This window comes from Protopterus annectens, chromosome 5.part0, assembly GCF_019279795.1.
Source record: "Protopterus annectens isolate FY-2018-M chromosome 5.part0, PAN1.0, whole genome shotgun sequence".
Lineage (NCBI taxonomy): Eukaryota > Metazoa > Chordata > Ceratodontiformes > Protopteridae > Protopterus > Protopterus annectens.
The window spans coordinates 565,220,367-565,244,774 of record NC_056735.1 but is presented as its reverse complement, the minus strand read 5'-3'; the positions used below and the strand labels follow the sequence as shown (position 1 = coordinate 565,244,774).

At 39.4% G+C, this 24,408-nt stretch overlaps 1 protein-coding gene across 1 annotated transcript in view; it reads left to right on the top strand.

The window, feature by feature from the left end:
- Positions 1–24,408, top strand: part of MXRA5 (matrix remodeling associated 5) — a 417,732-nt gene that overhangs the window by 48,519 nt on the left and 344,805 nt on the right. The window contains exon 3 of the mRNA XM_044072449.1: positions 9,867–9,996. Coding sequence (XP_043928384.1) covers positions 9,867–9,996 — 130 coding nt within the window. The remainder of the gene's footprint in view (positions 1–9,866; positions 9,997–24,408) is intronic.

Here is a 24,408-nt window from a genome sequence, read left to right as displayed (position 1 = left end):
AGTTTGGCTTCAGATCACTCAGAATTCTTGGGTTCTGTTGATTATTCGTCAAGGGTACATCATGGAGTGTAAATCCCATCCTCCATTTAGGGGCATTGCTTAGCCTCCTCAGGAAAATCTTCCCTTTTTACCAGAGGTTCTTCAAGATCTCTTGTCACAAAGTACTATTCAAGAGTTGCCTGTGTCCTAAAAGGGGAAAGGGTTCTACTCCCAATAGTTTTTAGAGCCCAGGAAAGAGGGCACTTGGAGACCTATTCTAGACCTCTCTCATCTAAACACTTTTCTAAAGGTACCTTCCTTCTGGATGTTGTCCCTTCAATGTTTATTTCCTCTCTTGTTCCCTCAGGCCTACATTACATCTCTGGATCTCAAGGATGCTTATCTCCATATTCTGATCCATCCTCTTTTCAGGAAGTTTTTGCATTTCTCTTTTGCATCCCGGCATTTTTCAGTTCTGTGCTTTGCCCTTTGGCCTTTCTACTGCCCCAGTGATGTTCGCCAAATGCTTTGCTCCTATGATTGCCTTTTGCAGACTTCAAGGACTCCAAATATTTCCTGCTTGGACAACCTGCTGATTCAGGAATCCTCTCCAGAGACCATAGGTTCATAGGTTCATAGGTTCATACTAGGCTATCTGCCCGAGGGCATTTACAAGCCTAGCCCATAGTTTCGCCACCCCTTTAGTATGGGGAACTATACCCATTATTTTGCTGTGCCTCTGTTGAGCAGTGACACTGAGGTAATCCCTGGGGTATATCTGCGATCTCCCATCCATTGGTCAAGATTTCTCTTGAACAAGGCCAGCGAGGTGCTCTGCCTCACATATACCGGGATTTTATTCCACAGCATAGGGAGTCTTTGGGTGATGAATCTATCCCTCCAGCACGTCCTATTAATAGCCGTGTCGAGGTTTAAGTCTCCGCCCTTGTGGCTCTGACGGATCTAGATTTTTGAGGTGAAGCATATTCATCAAATCTGGGTTTGACATGGCCTTGTATGTTAGGCAAAGGTCACCTCTGAGCAAGCGGTAAGTGACTGAATAGAGCTGGAGTTCTTTCAGTCGGGCAGCATAGGACAGATGTTTGAGACCCTTTATCCTTTTGGTGAGGAACTTTGTGGCCTCTCCAGCTGCTGCAAGTGTCGGGTCAGATACATTCGAATGGGGCATTGTACTCAATCATTGGTCTGATGAGTGATGAGTATAGAGACTATGACCTCCCTTGATCTAGATGAGAATCCCTTCATGATAAGGTGGGCAATGTAGAAGGTCTTCCTAACTACTTTAGCTACATGGGTGTCGAATGACAGACTACTATCAACCTGGGTCCCCAGGTCCCTGATAACTTCTTCTGTACTCAGTGGATTGCCACCTATTTGGTAGCTAGGGGTAACCTTGTTTTCGAAGGGTATGACTATGCATTTTTGGCATTTAACTTTAGGCCATGGCTCTGGCACCAGTTATCCATTTCTGTGAGACCCTTCTGAAGGATATCTGTGTCAGATGTGTTTTCTACTATGGCCAGTTTGCAGTCATCTGCAAACTTTGTCAGCCATAACCCTCCTGTGTTTGCTTGTACTTGAAAATTAGATGCCAAACAAGAGTGGGCCCAGGACTGAGCCCTGTGGTACACCACTTGTGACAGGCTTTGAGTCTGACATGGCGCCAGCAACTCTGACCCTGTGGGTTCTGTCACTCAGCCAGTTTGCAACCCATCTTGTGATGTATGGGTTAACATTTAAGCTGATGAGTTTTTCAATGATACCCGAGTGGGGTATTGTATCAAAGGCCTTCGCCAGATCGAGGTAGGCTGTATGGACTGCCTTTCCTCATCAATGGCTTTGGTGACTGTTTCAAAAAGTCAACCAAGTTTAGAAGGCATGATCTGCCTTTGACAAAGCCAAACTGGGATGGATCCAAAGTCTGCAAATTCCCTATGTCTTTATTTATGAGGTCCATTATGATCCTCTCCATGGCTTTGCAGATAAGACTTGTCAAGCTAATGGGCCGGTAATTTCCAGGGTCGGTGGAGGCACCGCCTTTGTGAAGTGGGACCACAGTTGCAGTGCACCACTCCTGATGCGTATCCAGAGGTAAGACTATGATTAAACAGCTGTCCTAGCTGTGGGTTTAATTCCTCGTTGAGTTCGTGGAGCACACAGCCGGGGAAAATAAATTCCCACTGCCAGTCTCGAACCCAGGACCTTGGTAACATTAGTCTGTATGACCTACCATTAAGCCATGACAGCCATCTTGCAAAATCTTCATTTTTGCCATATCCCTTCTTCAGAGCCTGAGGTTCACTATAAATTTCAAAACGTTTTCTCTGACTCCTTCACAGGATCATGTTTTTCTGGGTTGAAGGATTCAAATGGTGCCAATACTTGCATCACTGCCTCCTCCAAAGGCCTTAACTCTCATTTCTTTCTTTCACACTCTTCTTCCCATGGGCTCCAATGCTGCCAGGGAGTTTCTGAGAGTTTTGGGTTTCATGGTATTCACAATTCTGATGCTCCCTCTGTCCAAACTTCATATGAGAAAGTGTCAGTGGTTTCTGAAGTCAGTGTGGCTTCAACATGCTCATCCTCTAGAATTTGTAGGCCCTCTTCCTCCTTGCCTCAGACAGGAACTTCTCTGGTAGATTCAGCAGTTGTCTCTCAATGCAAAGACCCCTTTTCACCCCCCTCTACCCTCTCAGGAATTGTTCACAGATGCCTCAGACACAGGATGGGGGGTGACGTTTGGCTCCCTAAAGGTACAGTGGGTGTGGTCACCTTGTCAGCAGAAGGAGCACATTGTTGCCATAGAGATGAGAGCTCTTCTGCTGGCTCTTCACATCTTTCAGTCTCTTTCTTCTCCAGAGCCTCTCAAGGTATTAACAGACAGTACCACAGTGATGTGGTATATCAACAAACAGGAAGTAACGAGATCTTATTTTCTTTCCTGGTTGGCACTTCTGGTATAGGATCTTGCTGTAAAGAGTCAAGTGAATGTTCAGGCAGTTTATATCCCTTTCGGTCAGAACATTGTGTCAGACACTCTGTGCAGGTCTTTAACTCAGTCTCACAAGTGGATGCTTCACATGAATGTGTTTCTGGGCATTATCCACCAGTGGCGAACACCTCAATGGATCTTTTTGCCTCCCCTCTGAACAGACAACTTCCTCTCTTTTGTGCCAGTCCCAGGTCCTCTGGTATGGAAGATGGATGCCCTCTCATTCTCTTTGAAGAGGATGATTATTTATGCATTCCCTCCCCTTCCTGTCATTCAGAATGTCCTGTTCAAAATTCAACAGAATGCTCCCAAAATCCTGTTGGTGATTCCCTTTTGTCCAAGGCAGCATTGGTTTCCACTTCTTCTTCTGCATCTAGCGAGGGGCAGTCATCACAAATTATCTCGCAGGGTGGATCTAATCACACAAGCCAAGAGATCTCTTATACAACCCCACCTGTTCCCCCACACATTTCAACTAACATTGTGGGTGATGGGATTTTGATTCCTCATAGACACCTTTTTTTTCTAAGGACATGCTGCAAGTCTTACAGGAGGCCAGGAAACCTACTATTAGGAAATTCTGTTTATCCAAATGTTGAGGTTTTCTTTTTGGTGTCCCTGTTGTAACCTGGACCCACTTACTTTGGATTCTCTTTGGTTCTCTCTTTTATTTGTGTGAGTTGCTCAATACTGATTTGGCCTGTTTTTCTATTAAGACCCACCAGCCAGCTGTCTCTGCTTGCCTGCCCTTTTCTCCTTCTTTAGCTGCTAGATTTGAGGTGAAACAATTTCTTAAAGGCGTTCTTAATATTAGACCACCCAGGAAGCCTGTTCCTCTTCCCTGGCATCTTAATTTTGTTTTAAAGAAGTTGACTCAGACTCCCTTTGAGCCTTCTGCTTCAGCTTCCTTGCAACATTGTTCCTGGAATACTGTTCTTTTGATAGTGCTTACGTCTGCCAGATGGGTGTCTGAGTTGAAGGCCCTTATGGTTTGTCCTCCTTTTTTGATTTTTCATGAGGACAGAGGGTCCTTGTGCACTAACCCTTCTTTTATGCTGAAAGTAGTTAATGAGCTATTTCTTAATCAGTCTATTAATCTTCCAACTTTTTTCCCCTCTTGGTAAACTGACAGTGAGAGAGTGCTGTATACTTTGGACATACATAGGCAACTTATAGTTTATTGGGATATGACCAAGTCTATCAGAAAATTTGATCAGTCTATTTCTTCTTGGATTTCTAAAGCTTTTCCTTTTGTTACACTTTTCATGGCAAGCACCTTCCTTTTTCAATTAAGACTAATTCTACTAGAGCTGTGGCTTCTTCTGGTGCTTTTTTCAAAGGCTTAGATACTAATTATATTCTTGACTTCTGGACCTCTCTGCATACCTTTACCAAGCACTACAAGTTGGATGGTATCTCTAGAGCTAGGGCTGGTTTTGCTAGTTCAGTTATTCATGTTTTTTAGGGGATTCTTCTGTCCCTTCTTCCTCCCTAGTTTTCTCTTGAGCTTTGACACTCTTCCATATAGTTAAGACACATAACTCTCCTAAACAGTGTGCCACTCAACCAAAGCCCCTAGGGCAAAACAGCATGCCCAACACACTAGTCATAGGTGACTCTATAGTGAGGCACACTGATGTCCCACATACTAGGTTGAATAAGGAGAAAGTAACAGTCAGCTGCCTGTCAGGTGCCAGGATCCGCCACATAACACACGCACTCAGGTCCCTCAACAGGTACAAATATGACTCTGTCATTGTACATGTGGGTGCGAATGACCTGAGACGTACCTCCCTGGACTACATGAAAAGAGACATGGAGGAGCTCTCGCATTATGTAGCCCAGATGGGTATGACCCTAGCCCTGAGCAGCCTCCTACCATCACACAGAATGATACCATAGTACAAGCAGAAAATTATTGATTTCAATAATTGGCTAAGTTTCTGGTGTCATTCAAAGGGGATCCAGTATCTGTCTGCCTGGGATGACATGATTGACAGACCGAGATGCTTTGCCAGAGATGGCCTGCATCTGTCACCCCTGGGCTTCTGGATACTGGCCAAGGCTCTTGCCACCCCTATAGTGCCTTTTTAGGCAGTGTTTCAAAGACCAAATTACCACTGTAACAGCTACAAACAAAGGCACTCTGAGGGTCATGCTGCTCAACGCTAGAAGTCTAAATCTCAAAATGCACTCGCTTGAAGCATTCCTTAAAATGGAGAACATCAACATTTGTGCTGTAACAGAGACCTGGTTCAGGGCAGCAGATAGCAACCCTGCACTACCAGGCTGTAACTCATTCCATACCTTCTGACCCCAGAACTTTGACCAAAGCTCTAAAGGCAGTGGTGTTTCCATATTCATAAATGATGCACACACCTCTAGACTGGTAGCCCAACATGACGCATCAGAGATACTTCAGGTGGAGCTTACACTGGGTAAGACAGCGATTCAGGTCGTAGCCTGCTATAGGTCCCCAACCATGACCCAAGACTCAGACTCCACATTCCAAAGCACCCTGGAGAATATTAGGGTCCAACCTTATACTCTCATACTAGGCAACTTCAACTACCCCTCCAATAACTGGGAAAACTGCTCATGTACCAATACACTTTCCCAACGTTTCCTGGAATTCATTAATTCCAATGCCCTGGACCAGCTCATTCTTACCCCCACTAGAGGTAGCAACATCCTTGAACTGGTCATTACTTACATGGGGGACTGTTGATCTGTATCAATAGTCAACTCCTCCCTGGTTAGATCCGACCAAAAATTAATCACCTTGGAAATTCACATCCCTCTTACCCCCCCGCAAAGGTAACCACCATGAAAAACTTCTCCAAAGCTAACTTTGGGCTCCTGAAAACAGAGGTGGCTAACTTCCCAACACCCATGCAATTGGAGAACAACTGCATAACTGCTGAATCATACACTAATGCCCTCTATGAACACGTACACAAATGCATGGATCTCGCCATACCCAATAGAACCAAGACGCTCTCCTCCAAAAAAAGGAAGCCGATCTGGTGGTCCCTTGCCATAAACAAACTCTACAACAGAAGGAGGAAACTGATAAGAAATAAGGTGAAGTACCAAGACTGGAAAAAGACCCTAAAGACCCTTATCAGCCTGAACAAAAAGTTGAGATCCCTCATCAAATCCTCTAAAGCTAGCTAGGAAAACAGAATTGCAGCAGATAGTAAAGACAACCACAAGGCTTTCTATAGTTATGTGAAGAATCTCCATGGCAATACCCAGATTTGCTCGGAGCTGTTGCACAATGGCATCTCCTATACCGAGCTAACAGATACTGCCAATATACTAGCCGACAGATTCAGTGCCAACTTTACCCCTCTCTCCCCCACCAATGGACCAATCACAATACCAGTACATTGCCAGGCACCAAGTATTACTGCTGCACGGGTTAAAACAGCACTGTCCAAGGCCAAGAATACAGCTTTTATGGGACCTGACAGTATCCCTGGCTGTGTTCTACATGAACTACAGAGTGAACTGGCACCAAACCTGTGTGCCCTGTTCAATCACAGCCTCACCTCAGGCTTTGTCCCTACCGAATGGCACACTGCTACATTCATCCCTCTCTACAAAGGAGGAGTGACTACAGACCCTGGGAACTATCGCCCCATTAGCCTGACTAGTATGATATGCAAAGCTATGGAACGCATCATCATGGACTTAATAAACAAAGATATAGGAAACCTCCAAACTCTGGATACCACACAGTTTGGTTTTGTGAAGGGTAGATCATGCCTGGTCAACCTGGTCAACTTCTTTGAGTCAGTCACCAGAGCTGTGGATGAAGGCAAGGTGGTTCATGTAGCCTACCTTGATCTGGCCAAGGCCTTTGATACCATTCCCCACTCAGGAATCATAGAAAAACTCACTAAGCTAGGCATCAACCCCTATATCAATAGGTGGGTTGCAAACTGACTCACAGATAGTACCTACAGTGTGAAAGTAGCTGACTCCAAGTCAGACTGTCGACCAGTCATGAGTGGAGTCCCACAGGGTTTGGTCCTGGGTCCACTCCTGTTTGGTATTTACTTCTCTGAATTTCAGGCAAACACAAAGGGACTTTGGCTGACAAAGTTCGCAGATGATTGCAAGTTGGGAGCCATAATTAACTCCCCAAGTGATGCTAACATCCTACAGAAAGGCCTCACTGAGACCGATGACTGGTGTCAGACCCATGGCCTTAAGCTCAATGCCAAAAAGTGTGTCATCATCCCCTTTGGGAAAAACCCAGTTCCCGTGAATTACCACATCAATGGTAGCCCACTGAACACAGAAGGTGTCATAAGCGATCTGGGAACTCAGGTTGACAGCAACCTCTCTTTTGACCACCACATTGCCAGTGTGGTCAGAAAGTCCTGCTATGTGGCACATCTCATTACTAAGGGTTTTGCATCAAGGAAGAAAGAGGTCATTGTCTCCCTCTACTCTTCCCCCATTAGGCCAGTCATGGAGTACAATGCCCCATTTGGCATTTACCTCACTGGACACCTATAACAATTGTAGAGGCCGCAAAAATACCTCACAAAGAGGATCTTAGGCCTTAAACACTTGTCATGTATGAACAGACTCAAAAAACTCCAACTATTATCTGTCTCATATCACCTACTTAGAGGTGATCTCTGCTTGACTTACAAAGCCATGTCTGATCCAGCTCTGTTAGAAATGCTATATCTAAAGAAATCCCAATCCCTCCGCACTACATGCTCCAGAGACCTCAACCTGATTACCACAATCAAAAGAGCATGCTGGGGGGACAGGTTCATAACCCAGAGACTGCCCATGCTATGGAATAGACTTTGCATACATGTCAAGCAGGGTGCCTCACTGGACCTCTTCAAGAGAAATCTTGATGAGTGGATGGGAAATAGAAAATTCATCCCAGGGATCACTCCAGTGGCTCTACTTGACAGATGCACTGGGAACTAAGATTGGGTGGCACGATGTCAGGGTAATCCTATGGGCTAGGCTCATAAAGGCTCCAGGGCCATTAGCCTAGTACACACCTATGGACCTATAAGAATACTTCAGCAGTGAATGTAATGACATAGTACAGTTGTGTAAAATCTTACCATAATGATAGATGTCCTTGAATTCACTGCTGCAGTATTCGCTCCCTCCTTCCATCCCCCTAGTTCTTCCTGAATTTACATGTTACCTTTTGAGTTCTTCAGACTGATGTTCTTCCTGGGGCAATCAGTTCTGTTGTTGGTAAGCCTGAACATCACCTTTATGACCTACGTTATGCAGGGTGCATTTGGTGACATTCGACATACCTTTTAAATTCAAAAGTCTTTGGAAGACTGGCCCGATATCAGGCTTCCATGACAGGGAATCACCATATATTTACGAATACTGCAGCAGTAAAGGCAATAATATCTACCATTATGGTAAGAGTTTACACAACTGTACTTTCTGTGGTACCCAAATAGTAGTTTCCATTTGTAGGGATCAGCCATTAATTTGGGCTGTGTTATTTAAGTGAATCTAATATCACTGAATAAAAAGAATTCAAATCCAATTTAACTGAAAAAAAAAAACATAAAAAGAAACCCTGCATCTCCTTCCTATTTGTTTTCAGATTAATTTAAGTTATTTGTGTTTAGATGTGTAGTTTTCAGTTATTAGTATATATATATATATATATATTTATGTATTTTTTTGAATGCTGCAAATGTGGTGCAAGAATGAAGCTGCTTTGGCACAGAAGGATATAGCCCTGACTATGACTCAAATGAACCAACCTTGGTTAGTGTATCATTCATCTGTTGGAATTGATCTTAGCCTTCTCTTCAGGAAGGAGGCAGGGAACATCTGTCTGGTCACAGAAAGAAGGCATGACCTTGTGATTATGTTGCATATGGATGCACTGATGTCCATTTGCAAATGCCCATTGAACACTGATCCCTTGACTGTGTCAGGGCATGTGAGGATAAATAATGCTTAATGAAAAGCCCTGTCAACCCCAGTATATTGGTGACAGATCCTACTCTCAGTCCCTTTGACTCTTGACCCACACAGCAAATGGGCTGAAGGGTTCATATCCAGGTGAACAAATGAGTCCGTAGAACAACTGTGAGGGCAGGGCTTGATGGTCAGGGTAGGCGACATGGTAAAAAATGTTGTACAGCAGTTTTTCTTTTTTTCTTTTTTTTTCTTTGTAATGCATATATGCCATTTTCATTGGTTGTGCTTTTCTGTCAGTAGTATATTTATATTGGAGTCATAGCCACTAATAAAGGAGTGTGGAGTTTCCTCCTTGCAAGGACAGTGTTTTCTGTGTGTTTTGCAATGAATGTGGATTTCAGTGTTAATTATTCTGTGAGAGAAGTCTGTATGAATGTGGCAAGAGTGAAATAACATTATTGCATTATTTCAGTGTGTTCATAGACACATAAACCCAAATGTTAGTTCTTAATGTTGTGCACTAACTAATGCATCATATGGTATCTTTGTGGACTACAATGACAACACTGGACATTTGTACATGATTGTTTTTTATATTTTAAAGCAGAAATTATTCCTCATCATTTGCCATACAATAAACTGAATAATAAACACTGTAATAGAATAAGTGCTGTCTAAGTCTGAATAGTCTTGTGTTACTAAAAATAAATAAATAAAAATAACATATTAAATTAAGTTATACAAGCAGAACTGGCATATATCAGGATTTATTTGAGTATCACTTGTACACTCAGTGTCCCTATGCAGATCTTCTAACGTTCATGTTTTTGTAGGATTTCTTCAGAGGCAAGCCTCATTTATAAATTCGTACAAGGAAAAATGGATGGAAAATCATATACTTACATACTTTCCCTGATTTGTTCTGTCATTTCAGATTCAACAGTATACAATCTGTTGCCCAAAATGCATTTTTAGGGCTGAAAAGGTTAGAATTACTTATGATGCATGGAAATGATATTTCCAGCCTGCCAGATGAAGTCTTTAGAGATTTAGTATCATTGCAGGTAAGTTGTTTATTGTTCTAAACTATGTTGTAGTAAAATGCTGTTAAAAATGGTACACTGTAGTACACACTCTAAACCCTTCAGTATAAGAAAATGAAATACAATGATTTCCTTTACTCTTGTCTACATAGGTTTGTTTATATTAAGTTAGGGATTGCTTGCAATATATGGGGCAAGCATCATTATTTTCTCATTGAATAAAATTCAGTAAGCAAGGTTGAAATAATACAGTTATTCACTAGTTAACTTAAGTGTATTTGCTGTGTGCTGTCTGCCTTAGGACTAGTGCCTGTTTCTTCATCTTTCACACATTTAGCTTACCAACGTTTGATTGCAGTATTATGTATTTGTATTGTAAAATTCATCATTCCAAATTATTTGGTATTGTCCTTAAAAATAAAAATGTCTTCTGGGACTGTATTACCATTCTTTGTTAACTTTGTCTTCTTATGTATATGTATCTACAGTAAATCCTTCCAAAATATGTCTATTTTTTTGAAAGGTAGCCATTATGAAATTTGGGACTATTGCATTTCACTCTGTATTAGCATAGGAATTTGCAAAAATCTGTATAGAGCTTATTTTTAACTTTACTGAGTAAGCATATTGTACACGTGGCATTTTTTTCAATGGCAAACCAAGAGTATTGTCTGGTTAAATATACTCTAATTATATATCCAAAATCTGGAACTCTCTACCCCAATAAATAAAAATTATCACTAGCACTACAAAATTCAAAAAGATACTTAAAACCCATCTAACACATGGATATGTTCTTGCACTAACTCTGGTTAAGAAAGTCTATCCATCCTAAGAATTTGTAAACATCATCTAGCATTCTTTTTTTTTCCTTCTTTTGTGCTCTACGCTATAATAAACATACCAGTTTTACCTGCAATCAACTCTGCTTTGTACATTGATGTATACTGTCAAATCTTGTACTTACTATCCTATATCTCTGTATACATTCAGTATTATTATATTGTAAATATGCACTATTTTTTGTTGTTTTTGGTTTCTATCAATGTATATATCTTTTTGTTTATTAATGTGGTGCTTTTCTTCCCAGGCCTACTCTGAAAAAAGACAACTTATTCAGTTGGACTTTCCCAGTAAACAAATGCAAAATAAAAATAAATAAAATAAATGATTTCCTCAAAGTAATGTAGCAGGTAGAAATATGCTCAGGAACCAAACTCAAGACTCCAGCAAAGTTGGTTAGAAGCTTTGTCTTAAGGGGGAATTCATAGTCTTTATACAGAAGCTCAACTGGAGGGTACATGAGCTGTGGAAAGGCACAGTTTGCAGAGATTCTTAGACATTTCAAGAAGAAAGGTATGTAAATGAGAGAATAATGAGATTTAAATGAGGAATGTGTGAAAATTCTGCTACTGCCCTATGCCTCTATCTGATTACTAGTCACTTTTTGATGCACAAGTGCACTTTCCACGGAAGGGCTATAAAAAGAGAATCCAAGCCATTTCTATCCACTTTGCATTCTGAAAAGATGCTTGTTTTTAGTGCCATTCTAGTTGTATTCCCCTGCGAGTTGTTCATTTTGTTTGCACTAAAACTCGGTTCATGAAGAAGTACTTACTGGCTTAAGAGAAGGTTAAGGCATAGGATTACTCCCTTCAACTTTACTGAGCAGAAACCATTGGAGAGGTATAGACTGGACAGGAATATAACAGACTTTGAGAGTTTGTATAGCTCACAGATGGAGACTGGAGAATGTGCAGCATTTCTGTAGCTTTGGATACTAAGATATGTGTAGCCCTTCCTATAAATGTCACAGGTGTTTGGTAGGATTAAACTGGGGATATGTTTGGTATCTCACATTCTTCTGCCATGAGAATACTTCAGCAGTTCCTCAACATACTCTTGGTCCATGTGAATCAGTATATCAATTTCCAGTGTCACCACAGGACCAAGCCAGTACCATGCATGCCTTCTACAGAATGGCACAGTTTCTAGAGGTGCTTGGAGCTATAGAGTGCAGCCATTATGTTATAAGGCCCCTATCTAGACCACAGTGAGAGTGATACTGAAGCAGGAGGGTTATCATTCTATCAATTTACAGGTAGTTTGCAATGAATGAAGATGGGTCACCAATGTGTCATCCCAGCATATTGACAGTGCCCAAATTTGGCACAAAAGTTCACTCTACCACCTCTTCATCGATGGCAGTGTTCCTCATGGTTACCTAGTTGGTAAGTGCAAAGTATTGTACTATTGTTAACCTTAGTTATTTCTGTATTTAGAGAATACCCTAGATAGTATTGAATAACTACCCCTTATTTTGTTCCCTTCTTATTTTGTTTTCCAGGTGAGGAACTCTAGCCATTCAATTCAAACCTTGGCTAATGACACTAGTCCATAACCTCCAGGGATCTGCTGTGGAGAGCATTAACACTAACCTATCCCAGACCCAGATTTTTCATTACATGGGCAGGTTGCGAGGGGTGACTCCACTTTGACCATGCTACTACATGGAGGATATTTACCACCTTTAGCATTTTGCACAACGTGAGCATCATTGGTCTGGTGCATAACTGCCCCACCCAGTCACCAATAGTGGTAGGTCAGTTCCTTGTACCGTTAGTCCCACCAGAGATGATTGTGATGGTGGCCAGCCAATGACAGCAGCAAGGCAACCCCTCCAGCAGGCTTATGCATGGTGCATGGCTGTGCATGTGAAAACATCTACTCAGGAGTATGAGCCATGATATTGACTATGTATCAGTGAGGAATTACACATATAATACTTGATGCATGCAGTGTTAATTGTAAAGAATGTTAAGTGGTGCATGGTTAACTTGCACTATATATTAGACATGCTCCTTATAACATAAACAAAAGATTGTTTTCAGAAGGTATTAGCCATCATCATTCGTATGGTGTTGAGTGGTCAATGGCACAAGTGTTAACTGAGGTGTAGAATGGCAAGCGTTTTGAGAGATGTTTAGAGCTGTACTGTGAATGTGTCCCTGCACTGTTACTTAGACAAACATAGATGGTTTCAGTAATGAAATATGTTATTGCTGCAGATTTTTTTAAATTAATAATTTATTATTCGAACTACACCTTTGAAAACTGAAATAAACAAGCTGGACAGACAAATTAAGCATAGTGTGAAATAAGATCAAGAAACATTTGAAGAAAATTTATATAAAGCTATTGAGCATAATAGGAAACCTTTTTGTAGATACAGATGTGGTGTTACTAATGGTTAAAACTTAACTTAGATTTGGACGGTGATAAACACAGTGTCCCCTAAATACAGTGTGGGTGATGGTCCCATAGATTTTGTGAGAGTGCAGGTATGTGAGCTAGATGCTGAGTTGCTGTGATGGTGGGATCTGCTGTTTGCAGGAGACTCTCTTGATATTGACCTAGCAGTGCCATGGAACCCAGACCTTAACTGAAAGTTTCTACCATGTGCTGTGGAAGTCTGACAAGGCAAGACTTCCTTCTTCATCTTCTGGAAATTCACTTGGATGCCTGCAGAACTCTCTTGTGATATAAGTGGTGTATGGTTTACTCATTTGCTATACATGTTGATACTCCCTTTTCCAAATACAGCTGTGTCCCCATTGTGTGTCTGGTAAGTTCTTGCTAGTGTGTACTTGGCTGACATAGATGCCATGAGTGCAGCCATGATGAGCATGAAGACCATCATGGCATTGTTCCTGGCCAACACTGTTCCCATGGACTGCTGAATTTCCTCATGTATATCCTGCACTACCCTAACATCTCTACCAGACTCTCACTGGCAATAGCCTAGGCCTGAACTGTACCAAGACAATATGCTGATGGGCAGACAACGTTTTGCATGTCTCTGGAGCAAAGTATGAAATATGTGTGTCAGTGGGTACTGCTATCTCAGAAGGGGTAGTCTCTTCTTCAAGGGTTTCAGGTGGTGCACTAGGAGCAGTTGTTGAGTTTCATGGTGTTTTCTCCTCTTTATAATGTAAGTTATTCATTATGCTGAGTGTAGGAGCCTGTCACTGTCTATGGCATTATCCACTTGCTGTGGAGTAGGTAGGCCCAGCCAGCTAGTACTCTGTGAGTGTATGCCACTGTAATGAGGCTGTTTTAAGAGTCATGGCATCATCACTGACAGACCTTCTACTGTCAACATCACCTTTCTGTGTTGCAGCAAAGCATGTGAATGTTTCTGATGCTGGACTTATGAAGAAATATGTTAACATGTGGTTAATGTGATTTGTGACAGCTAAATACTTTTTTTCTTAAATGTATAAAGACCTCACTTGCCAGGCAATGTTTGCAGAGTTTCTGCTACACCTGATATTGATGGAGGACCTGGTAAGGAGACATAGAGTTATATGGTCACAGGTACCATGCCAGATATACTTGACCTGACATTGCCAAAGCTAGCCCAACACTAACTTTCTAAAGTGTCTGACTGTAGCTGTTGTAGGTGTCTGAAATTAATGGTGTCAATACCACCTCAGATGATTGCTGCAGCATCCTCATCTGCATCAAAGTCATCATCTGTTATATGGAAAAGTTATTCCTCAACCATTGCCAAAGGCTGGCCTATAGAAAGGCCACCAACAGTGTTGCTGTGGGGAATTGCATTCTGACTAGTCTTTGTCCTGGCACATCCCACAGTATCATTAGATTTTCGTAGCCTATGGCAAGTGCAGCTTCTTCTCCCTACAACATTTATGTCATCCATTCCTAGATTCTACACCTTGACTGTGTCTGCCTGTTTTGGTCCCCCTGTTCCAAAAAGATGTTTCTAATATTTTCCCAGTGCATCCATGAGCTACCCTTTCTTATATAGGCTAGAAACCTATATGGTCTAACATTTTCTCTGTCTATGTTAAAATACTGTAGTTACTTGGAATATTACTGTTTTAAATATGGTTATGTTACCATTATATATGGTTATTTGTAAATTTCTTTTTGGAGCTTTTTCCCCGGGCCACCACTGAAAATGGGTCCATGGGCTAGACAGACCTTCCAGGAAAACAAATGTAAAACAAAATAAATGTAAAATAAAACTAAATAAAAAAATAAATAAATGAACATATCATTCTTCTCAAGGCTGAAGCTGTCTCCCCTGTGTCTTGCTCACTGCTGCTACAACATTTTGTAACCTACATGTATAAGTTAAAAAAATAATTACATCTTCCTCATGCATGTAACTTCAGTCAGTTTTGTTTCTTGCATTTCATTCATTAATTAAAATGTAGCAGAAGCACAGTGAAACATTAATAATAACTTCTGGGATAGTCTTTCCCTTTCACGACTTTCTGCTAATGAAATGTTGGCTTATCAGGGTTTGCTGTAATTGTGTGGTGAAGTGATTATTAATTAGGTTATCATACTATTTCATTTCTTAGTTAAAGGGAGGTTATTTGTAGTGTAATCCTGGGCATATCCATTGTCAGAGACCAATGTCTGTGGTAAGCTACTGTTCACATGTTATAGCAATGTCGACAACACTTTATATAATACCCTACAAGTCACAATGTTTGCAGGTAGGAGGAGGATACAAGTATTGCAGCATTTCCTGTTCCTGCCTTACTAATAAATCATAGGCTATTTCTGAAAATGTCACATTAAAATCCACTTCTAACTGCCTTTTTGTTCATTAATTATATGCTATATCTGTGATTTATGGACCTTTTTCAGTTAATTTGGAGTTTCTGTCAACTTTCACAAAAATTCCAAGCTCTGTAGCAATTAAAATGGGGACTATGAAAGACTGGTGAAAGTTCAGTCAGATTTATGAAGTTCTTATGCAAACGAAGTTTAGCTGCGCTTCGTTCAAAGAGTCACTTTGAAACACACGTGTGAGTGTTGTTATTGGTGTAGCTGTCTTTGTACTGATGTGAATGAACTGTGCTTTGTTTGTGTGTGAGCATACCTGTCAAGCTAGCTTTGGTGCATGTGCATTCATTTGGTCTGTGCTTTCCTATGCCTGTCTGCAGCCAGCCTTTGCCCAAGCAGGATGTTATGGGCTAGCTTGAGTTATGTTACACCGTACAGGTTGTAGTTTACATTGTAGAATTCTCAGCTTCATTCATCTACAGCTCATTCCAAACCTGGAACTTAAGGCAATGGAATCTATTAAATTCGGGGTTGTGCCCCAAGGTGGTTTCAGTAAGATATTAAAATTCTCTTCTACTTGCTGCAGGGTGGTTAGCCTTGCTGCGGCTGTTCTTCCATACCACACACTCGCACACACACTCACACCTATGGCCAATTTAGATTGCCCAGTCCACCTACTGCATGCCTTTGGAATGTGGAAGGAAGTGGGAGCACCCAGAGGAAACCCGCACAAACACAAGGAGGACATGCAAACTGATTAATTAAATATATAAATAATAATGATAAATACATCATTGCAATATCATATAAGCTGTAAAAATGCATATATACACACATTAGAAGGTGAACATTAATGGACAGAATTTCTTGCAGCTCAGACTGGAAACTTGAGAATTGTTTGCAGCCAATGCAAACCTGCCAGACACAGTCCTCCCAGAAATTTACTATATCTGCTGAGGCTGCCATGGTACTAAACTTTTCACTAATAGATAGAGCAGTACATCAGTACTCATACACCTAGTAAAGGTGTGTTCTGCCTCTTAGTGAATCAACTCACGAATTATTTTAAGTTGCATAACATTTCCTCATTGCAACAAAAACATACAGAAGATGTTTTTTGCAAGATTAATATCTTATCAAATTTACAGCCATTAACAGAAATATCTATTTATGACCCACTCTGCATATATTTACAGAGTAGCATGCTGCATTTCCAATCAATAAAAAAATGGAGTACATGGGGGGATTGCTATACATTAAGCTGAGTTAGCAAATGTAGTAAAAACATGAACTATTGCAGTTCAAGGCACAATCTGCACACAATTATTATTGGTAACCCATAGTTACTTCTGTTTTTCTCATATCTCTGCAGTCTCTGAGGAAGTAAAATGCAAGAGAGCAATTTCAGAGGAAAGTTGCTAGGTTAGTCTCCTGAATTCATAAGCTTGCAATTACTTGGGAAATTAAATGATAGATAACATGTGCAACATAAAGTTAAAATGACATGGCATGATTAAATAACAGATTCTGAGTTTTAGGCAGTCATACTTACAGCAAGAGTAAGTTGTCAGTAAATGTTTTCATAATGATTTATGTTCCTCTTATCAAATCAGTCAAGTGGAAGAAAATGTAGTTTTCTGTTAATGAATATTTTGGAAGTGAAAAGATACCGGACCCTGAAGCATTAGTGTTTGCTGTCACACTACCTAACTGTAAATGGTTTATGACATTTCATTGATGAAATTAATACATTTATTCAGATATTACAGTAAATACAGTGACACCAATGAAAGACATGAAGCTCAACCAGTACTTGTCAGTGTTTAGGCATTACATTATTAATTGCAAGATAGAGATACAATTGCTTAATAACCATTTCATGTTCAGGAATAAAATGCTGTTTCTCTTATTTTTAAGTAATTAAACTAAATGCATTTGTTGTTTCACACTTATGAGTACTACTGTTGTCTTCTTCTCTGTCTGTCTCCCTCTCTCTCTCTCTCTTTTTCTCCGACACCCCCCTTTTTTAATTTCTTTATCTTTTATTTTCTGCTTTTTGCAGGGCCAGAAGTGCCTAGGCCAACTATCCTCCAAGGTAAGGCAAAGATCACTTCACCTGCCACTTGGAACCACTTCACAGGAGATGGCTCCTCCTATATGGTCCCTCTGGTGCATGGCAGCCTAGTAAGCCTGCAGTGTGGACTTCAAGACCTGGGAAAGATGCTATGGCTGAGAGAACTGTGGAGAGGCACTGGAGTCAGTATCAGTTTCTCTTCCATATGGCCATCTAGTACACCACTTGCTCTTGTGGTCATTTAAGATCATCGAACCACCAGAGTTCTTGACCCCCCTCCCCCACAACATTGGGCACAACCTGCCTAGGTACATCAGGGCAGGGGGAAATTGAGATCCTCTGGTCTGGGGTGAATATTACTTCTCTGCCTTCCTCACCCTCCCTTTTGTCTCAGTCATCTGTAAACATTACGTTCCCCTCTCACTGTGAGACCAGAATAGTATTCCTGACTGTCTTGTTTGTGTTTTATGATTTGTCTTAAAATAATTATGTAACTTTTTCATAACCCTCTGTCTGACGCTTTGCCCCTCCTTTCCTAATTTTCCTTGCTAAAAAAATTGGAAAATGTGTGTCTGTCTCCAACAAAAGCACAGCACCCATCCTCTATCACCTCCTCCTGCAGAGTCCTTTTAATATTTTCCTTTTGCAATTCCCTTGTTTTATATCTTCCCTATTTCCAACTGCTCTGTTTCCCCTCCTTCCATCTGTTTAAAAGACATAGGAGGGTGTCTGTATTTAGACAATTTCCAAGTGAATAAAAAAAAAAACAAATAAAAAGAAAACTTATAACAGTTTTGGTAAGCTGGAGGTCAGTGTTGCGGAGACAGGCATTGTGCAGGATCTTGTGAAAATCTGAAGAGATCGTTGCAGGCTCACACCTGTTGCCTCTTGAAGAAAATAGCCAACAGCATTTGAGACTTTATGTGCATCCAGATTTTTCTGCAGATAACTACCCAAATTTCATGTCAATTTACACCATTTCAGATATGCAAAAGTGTGCTGGGCATTTTGAAGCAAAGCTCATACGTTCTGCAGTCAGCTCCTTTTGGTTGTGTTTTGCTAATTTAAATATGGGCATAGTGACATAACTGACTATTTCCTTTTCACATCTGTGAAGTGTGGAACTATGAATATAACCCTAAGTCTTTTGCACAAACTGCAAGATATTTTATTTATAAATCTTTGTGTGAATTTTGTAGTTGCCGATTTCCAGTTTCCTTGATTACAAATTTGCTGCTTTTACATTTTATGGATTGTGTTTTGATTTTCTCGTTTCATTTTACTCAAACAGTATTCAATCATTCATTCAGAACTCCAGGTGACCCAGAGTATTCTGACTACTGTGTTAACCAATAATATAGTCAAAACATTGCAGAGCACATTCTCTTCTGAGTTTTTTAGGTGCTTGTCTTCAATAACGGCATCTAGTCTTGATATAGAAGATTGTAAAAAACCAAGAAAGGTATGTTTTTGCTTATCAGGCAGGAAGCAAAGAAGCTAGGCATAAGTCTCTGGAAAAACAAAAACCTGAATATTTATTTCTTTTTCTCGTCATTTGCATTTGTTTACTGAGAATGTTTTCCTAGGATGGAACCCCCTTTTCCGCATATTCCCAGTGTAAAAAGCTCTAAAAACAATGAGTATACGGTTAAACAAATATGCCTACAAATATACAGTATAGAACACACATGAATAATGTACACAAGCAAAATAAAACATTGTATAGTGTGTGCTTATAAGGTAAGGAATATAAAGGAATATTGCACAATAATAGGCCATATGATATTAGCAAATATACCAGATAAATCAATAAGTAACATTATATAAACTTAATGCAAACGACATTCAAAAGAGTAAACCACATTGCAGTACAGCATATCACATTACGGAAATAATTATTTTCAGGATGAGGTTTATAAAAGAGAATGATATGATATCCCTAACCAAGAAGTCAAATAAAAATGCAGCTTAGATTATAAAATGAAACTATATAGCTGGCTCAACAGTTTCAGGGTAGTGTGCATAGTAGAAAAGGATGACACAAATCTCTAATGTTTTTATCTGGAAGTTTCATGGTCAGTTAGTGTATGGGGCACTGGGTGGTTTATCCAGAACAACCAGCTGTTCCTTTTATATATATAAAATCCAGTGTTACTTTGACAACATCACTGATGCCCATGAGCAGCCTTCTCTATGTACTATATCCTGGGTGGTTATCTGCAAAGAGTAAGTTGATATTTTTGACTTACATGAAAAAAACGGAAAATAATCAGAATTTGTTTTAATCTACATGAAATTAAGAACAGTTTAAAAAAGCCAACCAACAACACAATCTGCCGACCGGATCCCAATGGCTCGAACAAAACAGAGCAGGAATAGCACCGAATGTGCTCGTAACACAAATATCTCCAAAGTTACACCAAACACTTCACGACTCAGCCGATAATAAAAACAGCTTTAATTCCTCAAAATTCCACAGTAATGGTTAACAGGTTTAGCGCTTTCATCTACTGCAAGTAGACTTCTTCAGAACCAATTGAAAAATATTACATCAGCTTATTTAAAGCAGTTTTGGCGCCAAAAATGCTACATAGGAATACATAATAGAAATATATATGAATATATATGTATAAAATACTGAAACTTGTTACTACAAAATTAAAAAATAATAATTTGTTTGAACTTGAGAATATTAAAAATGATGAATATAAGATCAATAACGTAAAGTAATAAAAATACAAATAATAATAAAAATAAAAATAATACAAAAAATAGCCCACTCATCTGTATAACATATAGGTACACTATAGCCACTGTACATATGAAAAAATGTTAGTGATAAATATTACAAATCTGATTGAATAAACACATATAGGCATAATATAACAAGCTTACCCACCACAAAAGGTATAATGTAATATGATGTAATAGCTTTACCAACCACAGAAGGAAGGTGGGGTGGGGTGGGATGGGGTAAAACCTAGCCACGGTCCAAAAATAAAAAAGGTTTAATACTAATATGTTCGTTTAGACCTGGCCATGAGGTTGCATCACATAAAATCTGCCATTTGGTCTCAAGGCATGACAATCCTATCTTCCAATCACCTCCATATTCACTCACCCCTATCTGATCAATTATAGAAAATGTAAAACTGTAATGTGAACCTTTTTCACTTATGTGTTTGCTTAAAGCATTGTTCAAGTCAACCTTTTTTATTTTGTACAGGTGTTCGTAAATGCGGGTTTTGAGTTTCCTTTCTGTCTTCCCAATGTAGTATCCTTGACAGCTGGAACAAATAGCCAAGTAAACCACTCGCATAGAATTACAATTTCCTTTCTTACCATAACATGTAGTTCTGTTTTTATTACTAAGTTTAATAGTATTGCTCTCATTAATATATTGACAATATCTACAATTACCACATTTGTGCGTGTACTCATCTTTAGATTTTGTCAAATCCTTTTTCCTTTCCCCCTCGACTATCCTCTTGATGTTGAATGAAGTCTTATACACACTTATGGGATGTGTTCCCAATACTGAAGAGATATCCTCAGAACTCACGAAGATATCCCAATGCCTGTTCAGAATCTGCTTAACTAAATTTGAAAAGGGGTTAAACATAATAACGCACACATTATTTCTGTCTCCTGTCACTTGCTTTTGGGTGTTCTTCCCTATGAATGTTCCTCCTAACAGGGGGATGTATTTGTTTCCCCAAGATCTGATGACATATTGGGTCACATCTGTTACCATCTCCTTAGGATACCCTCTGGCGAGAAACATATTAGCAATGGTATCCATCTGTTCCTCCATATCCTGTCTCGTTGAACACATTCTGGCTACCCGAATGCATTGTCCCTTGAGGACATTGCGAAAAATGTGCGGAGGGTGACAACTACCGTATTGTATATAATCATTAGAGAAGGTGGATTTCCTAAAGATTTTAGACTGGAAACCATCCCTCGTTGTACTAATATAAGTGTCTAAGTAAGGAATACCCACCTTCTCCACCTTATGTGTAAATCTTAAGAAATTAGTCGTACCATTGATGTATGCTATGAAATTTGGTATATCTTCTTTTGGCCCCTTCCAGATAATGAACAAGTCATCCAAAAAACGTGTGTAGAGGGCGATGTGTTTGTAGAATTCACTAGGTTTGACGTAAACATCCTCCCACTCAAGCATAACAAGATTTGCAAAAATGGGGGCACAAGACGCCCCCATTGCAACTCCTCGAATTTGTTTGAAAAATTCTCCTTGAAACTGGATGTAGTTATGTGAGAGAACAAGTCCCATCATATCCAGTATCAAACAAATCTTATCCCATGTAAGGTCAGAATGTTTCCTTAAGCTATTTTCAAAATATTCAAGACCAGTGGTATAAGGAATACATGAGAATAGATCCTGAACATCTATCGTGAGGAAGGTTAGATCACATGACCATATGTCTTGTTTTAATGTACACAGGAAGTCCCAAGAATCCTTGGTTAAGTGAGGGACTTTATTGTAAATATGTTTACACCAAAAATCAATAGCTACCCCTAAGTTGAATGTTTTTGACCTAGAGCCAGAAATAATGGGTCTAAAAGGGCACAAGCAAAATAAAACATTGTATAGTGTGTGCTTATAAGGTAAGGAATATAAAGGAATATTGCACAATAATAGTTCATATGATATTAGCAAATATACCAGATAAATCAATAAGTAACATTATATAAACTTAATGCAAACGACATTCAAAAGAGTAAACCACATTGCAGTACAGCATATCACATTACGGAAATAATTATTTTCAGGATGAGGTTTATAAAAGAGAATGATATGATATCCCTAACCAAGAAGTCAAATAAAAATGCAGCTTAGATTATAAAATGAAACTATATAGCTGGCTCAACAATTTCAGGGTAGTGTGCATAGTAGAAAAGGATGACACAAATCTCTAATGTTTTTATCTGGAAGTTTCATGGTCAGTTAGTGTATGGGGCACTGGGTGGTTTATCCAGAACAACCAGCTGTTCCTTTTATATATATAAAATCCAGTGTTACTTTGACAACATCACTGATGCCCATGAGCAGCCTTCTCTATGTACTATATCCTGGGTGGTTATCTGCAAAGAGTAAGATGATATTTTTTACTTACATGAAAAAACAGGAAAATAATCAGAATTTGTTTTAATCTACATGAAATTAAGGCACTGTTTTGATATAAAACAGCTTTTAAAGGAGATAAAACTGTTTGGCTGTGAAAAAAATAGTTATTGCAAATGCATCAAACCAATATGTGTTGCTAGTTACTAATTTAATAGGTGTGAATGCAGTGCTATAAGAAAAAAAATGAATTATGTTTTTTATAGGTGTCTGTACCTAGCTTAGAGTGAGTTTGTTTGCTTTCTGTGAATTTTCCTCTGTAGTTTCACTAGCCATGTGAAGCTGATCATAGCTTTGAAAGAGATGATTATTTTATGTATTTATCTGACTGGACATTGTTTTCCTGTCTTGAGGATGGCCATTACATAATAAATTACAGTAAGTAAGGGATGAGATATATTTTAGTACAGAATGGCAGTTTGGTTAACAAGCAGTGACTGCTTGCAAATTTTCTGAAAGTTTCTTTAAGTACAAGGAAAAGTAAAATAAATATAAACAAGTCTTACTTTTTTCTTTGGCACTTTTTTTGCTTTGCTAAGTATATTTGGTAACTGTATTTCCATTATGTGCTTAAAATACAGCTCTTTTAAGTTTTATAGCAGGAACCACACAACTGTATATTAAGGGCAGAAGTACTGCTACCCCAATAATTTCAAGTTAGGTAAGATTATGGGAAGTTATTTTCATCATCCAATCATGTAGAAATCCTTTATAATGAGAACTGACAGATCATAATTGGCATCTGAAACTTCATATCTCAGCTGTTGGATCACAGAGTACTGCTAGTATGAGCCTGCAAGTGAAGCAGAGTTCCTTGTTTGTGGGCTCTGTTTGTCTTTCTTGTACTTCACCTTGGCCTTCTCTGTAAGCTGCTTAGTGTGTCAGATGTTTCTATTTCTTAAATATGAACAGTTTTAGCCTTAGGGAGGCTTCTTTATTACTTTTTAATATTATATTCCTGCCGAGAAAGCAAAACACATTTATCGTGTATTTGAATGCACTGAGTGCAGAAAGCATTATACATTGTCAGTCCTGTTTTCCATTTGGTGGTTACAGAGTAAAAGAAATCCTAATCTGATGATTCAAGGATAGTTCTTAGCAGTTAGGATAGAGATCACGGGTATAAATCATTTTGATGGTTATTTAATTTAAGCAACAGTTTTTTAATAGGTTACATATTTATCCATCCATTCATCTTTTTTTTACCTTCAATTTATCCATTTCTGAGATGGGAGACAAAGCCCATCATAATAGCAGTGGTTGCAAAGTAAGAACCAGCTTGGGTAGGGCACAATGACCTGTTGTAAGATGTGCACTATTCCACCCTGCCCCTCACATACATATATAAACAAACATACACACCTAGCACTGACTTACAACTGACAGTCATCCTGCCACCAAATTTATTTTACTTGTCGTGTAGGACTAACATCTGTAAAAATTTAGATCTTGAAGGTAAAAATCTACTGGATTTTGTTTGTAAGAAAATGAGCTTAAAAGTAATTGATAAATATGTGTGTTTGTGTAAAATCTACTGGATTATGCCTACAAGTAGATTAACTTAAATGCAATCAATAATTAAATTAATATGTGAGTTTGGGTATGT